The following is a 7,475-nucleotide window of genomic DNA, read 5'->3' as shown; positions in this document are numbered from 1 at the left end:
CAGCAATGCCCTTATGCTGTGAATTAATTTTTAAAACATCAATTTCCACCTCCAAGCTCACAACCAATCTGCCACTGAATTCTTTAATGGGTATTCCCTCGAAGATCTTGACCAACCTTAGGGTCCCAGTTGAAAAGTCACTGGTTAGGACGGAGAGAGCCTGCTTGGGAAATGTAAAACGAGTGGGCACAAACATAAGCGAAGCAAACGCGACGGGAAGAAAAAGATTTTTTGACAGAAGGATCCGTTCTGATGTGGAGAATGTGTGGAGGCAGGTTCAGCTGGCGTATTCAGAAGGGAATTAGATGGCTATTTGAAAAGGAAAAATGAGCAGAGTTGTAGGGAAAAGACGGGAGAATAGTGCTGAATGAGTTACCGTTCGAGGAACAGTGCTGAAATAGTGGGCCGAATGGCCTCCTCCCGCACTCTAACAATTCTTGTAGAGTTTACCATTCAAGAAAGTTGGGGGGGGGGGTCGCGGTGAGCAACATGGAAAACCTTTCCCAAACTTCCAGAATCAAAAAAGAAATGCACGAGAGAAATAAGGCAGGGCAGCTGCAGGTGACCGGCATGAGGCTGAAAGACCTTCAGAACTGACAAGTGTTAGAGCGTGGACTTGCAAATGTTGGGAACGGGATGGGGAGGGGGGAGCTCATGCAAGGTGCTGGAGTTGACCAGTTTCTGCTGATGACCCTTCCCCAGGTTTTACAGGTCACCCGTGTCCTTCCCCAGCGTGTTTCTATCCCATCACGGTGAAAGAACCCTTTCCAGCCGGCATTGTCGCCGATATGAGCACGATTCGCTTGCCCAGCCCCTTCCTGAGCAGTTCTCGGTCAGAGTTACAGGCTGAGGAAGGGGAAGGGAGAGAAAGAGAGAGAGAGTGAAAAGGCTGACCCCCCACCCCTTTTAGTTGCTTACGTGGTAGCAGAGGGGGGTGGGGGGAACACGGATGGGCGGGAAAATAAAAGACAGCTCGATCATTGAGAGAGCGTGTGAATCAGGACAGTTTAGCGCTGCAGAGAATGGCAAAGGGAGAAGGCGGCGAAACGTGCGGTGTTACAGCGACTTTCTTACAGCCCAAGGCGATCTCGGCGGACGAGCGGGGACTGAAACAGGTAAGAGACCCACCCTCACAACTAAAATTTGTAAAATAACCTTGCCCCAAACTTTATAAACTAATCCTAATCCGATCCGAAACTTTATAAACTAACCCTAACTCTACCAAACTTTATAAGCCAACCCTATACTTGCCCAAAGTTTATAAACTAACCCTAACTCTCCCGAAACTTTATAAACTAACCCTATACTCCCCAAACTTTATAAACTAACCCTAACTCTACCGACACTTTATAAACTAACCCTATACTCCCCAAACTTTATAAACTAACCCTAACTCTCCCGAAACTTTATAAACTAACCCTATACTCCCCAAACTTTATAATCTAACCCTACACTCCCCAAACTTTATAAACTAACCCTAACTCTACCGACACTTTATAAACTAACCCTAACTCTCCCGAAACTTTATAAACTAACCCTATACTCCCCAAACTTTATAATCTAACCCTACACTCCCCAAACTTTATAAACTAACCCTAACTCTACCGACACTTTATAAACTAACCCTATAACACCCCAAAGTTTATAAACTAACCCTACACTCTCCCATAACTTTATAAAGTAACCCTATAATACCCCAAACTTTATAAAGTAACCCTATAATACCCCAAACTTTATAAACTAACCATATACCTGCCATGCTTTATAAACTAACCCTAAATCCCCCAAACTTTGCAGACTAACCCTAACTATCCCGAAACTTTATAAACTAACCCTATAACACCCCAAACTTTAAAAACTAACCCTATACTCCCCCAAAGTTTATAAACTAACCCTATAACACCCCAAACTTTATAAACTAACCCTATGACACCCCAAGCTTTATAACCTAACCCTATGACACCCCAAACTTTCTAAACTAACCCTACACTCCCCCAAAGTTTATAAATCAACTCTATACTCTCCCATAACTTCATAAACTAACCCTATAACCCCCCCCCCCATTTTATAAAGTAACCCTAGCTCTCCCCACACTTTATAAACTAACCATATACCTGCCATACTTTATAAACTAACCATATACCCCCAAACTTTACAGACTAACCCTAACTCCACAGAGTCCAGAGTACTTAACTCAGGGTGTGGGAAGGAACACTCAATCATATCCTGTTCGGTGAGTTAAAGAGACTGAACTGTCATTTAAAACTCACTGAGTTCAACTTTGACACCATACTTTCTCGATCAGAGCGCCACTTGGTCTGTTCTTCCACCGAATATTTAAATTACATTTAGAACGGGGTGCTTCAGACAGACAGAGGACATCGCTGTTCCTGTTCGAGATCACATTGGAAACTCGCAGTACGTTTTTTAAAACTCACAACCCTGAATTCAAAACATGAATTTCAATCGGAAACCGTTCAAAGTGCATGGAGGGGTTAAAAAGAAAATGCTAAGTAGGCGAAATTCGAGATAGAACTCCCGGGAGTGCTGCACGCAAGTGGAGAAAAACTGACTTAAATATGAGAGAATGAGTTTTGTTGTGAGGGGAGAATGGGCTGGGGGGTTTAATCGATCATGATTGTTCCTGCAGGGAGGCGAACCCGTGTCTCCACCAATGTCTTGTGTGTGTGTGTTGTGAATACTCTTCCTGGATTGGCGTGTTACTGGGAGGTGTGTACCTCCCTCTGGCCAATCAGTCTCAGCCACTGAAGGCTGGCACCAAATCACAGCAAACACACTCCTTGCCGTGCCTGTTTACTCCAGATAATAAAATGTGAGGCTGGATGAACACAGCAGGCCAAGCAGCATCTCAGGAGCACAAAAGCTGACGTCTAGGCCCGAAACGTCAGCTTTTGTGCTCCTGAGATGCTGCTTGGCCTGCTGTGTTCATCCAGCCTCACATTTTATTATCTTGGAATTCTCCAGCATCTGCAGTTCCCATTATCTCTGTTTACTCCAGAGTCCGGCCGAGTTGCCACCAAAGGAGAAGTGAGATAAGGCACGTTGCTTTTAATGGATTTGTAAAGATTACATCTGTTAACCGCACCCATGTCTTCAACTTCCTCCTACGTTGAGTTTTATTAAGGACCATACAATTTTCTGCCCGAGAGTGTGTACACTCGCCTTAAATCCGGGACGCAGGATTAGCCAATATACAAGGCAGCGGAGAAAAAGCCAACTGTATACAGGACACGCATGAGTCAAGCACTAGCTCAGCTCCTCGTATTTTCTAGCCCAGAGATGTTTTGACACGCCTTTGTAAGCAGGACTTGAGCCCAGACCTCCTGTATCGGAGGGAAGGACATGAACTGCTAGAGGAAGTGGTAGATATAGGTACAATTACTACATTCAAAAAACGTTTCGATGGATACACGAATGGGAAAGGTTTAGAAGGATATGGGCTAAATGCTGGCAAGTGAGACTCGTTTAGTTTGGGAAACTTTGGTCACCATGGATGGGTGTGATTGTAATGACGACCACTGCAGCCCAAGAACCCTCCCATTCAGCCCTAAACTAGGGCCAAACAGGAAGTTCGGTGTCTTTCTGAGCAGTGACCTTTCTCCAATTTCACTTCCCCAGCTGTAAATCTGGCAGTTTGCTTGATGACCTTTTCCCCAGTTTTTTTAATATCTCTGGAAGTGTTATCACATGGGACCAGATGATGACGGGGGAGGGGGGAAGCAAATTACGGTGACTCTTTTTTGTTATTAGCTCCTAATCATCACCCGTAAATCACCCATGTTGCCAATTGCATGCAAAGCCTATTGTGGGCAGTGGACATCCTGGTCAGGCCCAGGAGCAGACCCACCTCCCCCCTCCCCCCCCCCCCCCCCCACCCTCCCCCACCCTCGCCCTGGATACCCAAAGATCAGGAGTGTAGGGCTGTTTTTTCTCCTTTTATTGTAAAAGGGAGGTTATAAATCAGCTATTTCTGGTTCTAGAGTATTGATCTTGCATGGCAGGACCATTTCTACTATAAATCTACAATGTTCTGCACATCACAGAAATTTGGGCAAATAAGGAGGAACCTTTGTATTTCAGATCACAGGGGTAGTTAAGGATTGATGATTGTCCTACCAACGTTCACATTATTTCTGACTATGTCACACTTTTGGACCCCAGCTTCCTTTCGAGACTTTTTCCTAAACTGATTACCACCAAATCCAAATACGAGGTTGTATTTGGCTGATACCCTTCAAGTAGTTTAATAGGATTTCTGAAATGGAAACACTGAAAATAGGAACAGGAGTAGGCTATTCATCTTTTTAAGCCTCCACTGTCATTCAGTATGAGAGGTAAAGTGGCCATAGTCTTATCAGACCATAAGGCTGCTCTGTTATTAGAGAGAGGCAACTGCTGGTGGTTTAAACTAAAGCTCACCATGCCTCAGGCAAGGAGAGAGATTGGTGAGAAGTTCCCACAACTGATGTGGGAATTGACCCAACATCATTGGCATCGCTCTGCATCATAAATCAACCATCAGCCTGATTACTAACTCAGCACCTTGTTCCTGCTCTTGCAAAACACCCGTTGATCCCTTTAGCCTTTAAATTCTGCTTGAAAACATTCAACAAAGAAAATCAGAGTTAACATTTCGGGTCTAGTGACCCTTCTGATAATGCTGATTTTTCTTCACAGATGCTGCCAGACCTGCTGTGCTTTTCCAGCAACTTTTTTTTTGTTCCTGATTCACAGCATCTGATGTGCTATTGGTTTTTATTTTGAAAACATCCAGTGTTTAGCCTCAACCACCTTCTGGTTCTAACATTATGGCCTTACATGCCAAAATCATTTCTACTCTAAACCTATGGCCACAACGCACCACTGTGTATGTGAAAAAATGTTATCCTAATCTCGGCCCTAAATGGCCTAAGCCAAATTCTTAAACTGTGATGCTTGTTCTGGACTCCCCCCACCATGGGGAGCATCCTTCTCACATTTACCTTGTCTAGTCCTGTTAGAATTTTATAGATTTCTACAAGATCCCCTTTCTCATTATTCTAAACTCCAGTGAATATACTCCTAATTGGTCCAGTCTCACATCATATGTCAGTCCTTCCATGCTCAGGAATCAGTTTGGATAAACCTTCATTGCACCAACACCGTTGCCAGAATATCCTTCCTCAGGTAATGAGACCAGAATTGCATGCAGTACTCCATGTGTGGTCTCAGCAAGGCCCTGTACAATTGCAGCAAGACATCCTACCTCCTGTATTTGAACCCTCATGCTATGAAAGCTAACGTACCATTTACTTTCTTTACTGCCTCCTGCACCTGCATTCTTTCAGCAACTAGTGTACAAGGCCACCCAGGTCTCATTGTACCTCCCCAATTCTCAATCTATCACCATTCAGATAATAATCTGCTTCTTGTTTTTGCTGCCAAAGTGGATAATCTCACATTTATCTACATTATATTTAATTTGCCATGCATTTGCCCACTTGCTCAACTTGTCCGAATCAAACTAAATCATCTCTGCATCCTCCTCACAGTCCACTCTCACATCCAGCTTTGTATCATCTGCAAACTTGAAGCTGTTTTTATTTAGTCGCCTTATGTAAATTATGAATATATATTGTGAATAGCTGGGGACCTAGCACTGATCCCCACTGGTTGCCTCTCTGAAAATGATTTCATTTTTTCCTCCTGTTTGTTTCCAGTCTTCCAGCATCAGTATACTAACCCCAATGTTGTGTGCTTTAATCTTCCGTGCTGATGTCATAGCTAGGACCTTACTGATATCCTTCAGTAAGTCCAAGCAAACCACACCCACTGTCTCTCCTTTGTTGGCTCTACTAGATGCATTCTTGAAGAATTCCAGTCAATTTGGCCAACATGATTTCCCTTTCAAAAATCCATGCTAATCCTAATTTCCAAGCACCCCATTACTACATGACATTTGTTCATCTAAACAATTTATGGTAACTACAAATGACTTAGATGAAGCATGTTCCTTCTAATGTGCTACAACTTTGAACCCTATAGAGTGGTACATTACGTGTAATACTGAAACTGGAGCAAGACGTAAGATGAAAAAGTTTGATTCTAAGTGCAATTGTTAGAAATTTGACAAGCCTCCTCCCGCTTTAAAAAAAAACCAACAACATCTGACTCAGATTGGATTCTGATGCATGGATGCCTAAGGCTGCCACAGCTTTGCTATGTGGGTATTCTTCACCTCAGATTATTAACAGGGTACATGATGGAGTGGGTGCATCCCATTCTCAAATGCCACGCAGCAGTTTGTAGTGTGCTGACAACAACAAATGCTGGAGATTACAGTGGGTCAGGCAGAATCCGTGGAGAGAGTGCATCTCGCATCTAGAAGACTCTTAGCTTGCTCTCTCTCCTGAATGCTGCCTGACCGACTGTAATCTCGACTACTTGTTGCTTTCAGAAAAGATTCCAGCATCTGCAGTAATGTGCTCCTACATTTTACAACATGTCACTGACTGGCAAACAGGAACAGGATTTTTTGCCATTCCATCCCAGATTTAAAATTATGGATCTTGCTTTCTTCCTTCATTGGTAACAATTTTGTGAATCTAATGTAAACAGTTTGACCTGATAGTTTGAATCAGGGCTTTTCAGGTTTTGAAAATGCGCCATGTTCTCAGGTGCTGAGGACTTAGCTTTTGAAGAATGTAATCAGATGTTAGAATTAAACAGATAATTGTGAAGTATTCATAAATTCAATGTCGGGTCTGCTACTTGATTTTAATGGCTTGCCATATTAACTGCAAGATGAGTTTACAATGTGGTAAATGCATCACAAAATTATTTACTAATTGCTGTTCAGTATGTGGACAGAATAAGTAAAAGAAACTTTTCATGTATTTAATTAGACAAGTTGTCTAACCAAGCTGGCTGAGATCAGCTAACTCAACATGCACTGGGTATCAGACTTGGGCTTTAGGTTCATGTGTTTCCACTGCATTGGCATTACCAAGAGAAGTTTATTTTTAAACAAATCATTGTTGAAAACAATGTTCATTGTTCCCTAAAATAGAACAAATGTAAGAAACAAATCATTTCAGGGAACTCTACTCAGGCTGAAATCAGACATTCAAATTATGATTGTTCTCATACGTTTGAATGTGGAAAAATGGCTGCTAAATGTATCTTAATAAGTAATTCATGTGTTTTTCAATCTTATTTCACTCTATCCTTTCAGAAGGAAGTGAGAAAGAGTCTTTCAGTCTGCAATAAGCTATGTTATGCTATCGGTGGAGCACCATACCAGATAACGGGATGTGCCATTGGATTCTTCCTACAAATTTACCTGTTGGATGTAGCACAAGTAAGTCCCACTGAATCAGTAATATCAACATGCGGTGATTTAATCATTAAGTTCAGATTAATGACTGAAATGAGAAGTAGTCTAAAAAGAAGTAGGTGTTTCCTGTTTATAATTT

The 7,475-nt window shown here is 42.5% G+C and overlaps 1 protein-coding gene across 1 annotated transcript in view; it reads left to right on the top strand.

Annotated features, from left to right (window-relative positions):
- The first annotated feature begins 795 nt into the window (after positions 1 to 795).
- The window catches only part of mfsd2ab (MFSD2 lysolipid transporter A, lysophospholipid b), a 61,583-nt gene continuing 54,903 nt past the window's right edge, over positions 796 to 7,475 (top strand). Inside the window, exons 1-2 of the mRNA XM_048557661.2 lie at positions 796 to 1,115; positions 7,235 to 7,360. Of these exons, the coding sequence (XP_048413618.1) occupies positions 1,023 to 1,115; positions 7,235 to 7,360 (219 nt within the window). The 5' untranslated portion in view covers positions 796 to 1,022. The remainder of the gene's footprint in view (positions 1,116 to 7,234; positions 7,361 to 7,475) is intronic.

The sequence above is a fragment of the Stegostoma tigrinum genome, chromosome 24, assembly GCF_030684315.1.
Source record: "Stegostoma tigrinum isolate sSteTig4 chromosome 24, sSteTig4.hap1, whole genome shotgun sequence".
Lineage (NCBI taxonomy): Eukaryota > Metazoa > Chordata > Chondrichthyes > Orectolobiformes > Stegostomatidae > Stegostoma > Stegostoma tigrinum.
This window is presented reverse-complemented; position numbering and strand designations above follow the sequence as displayed.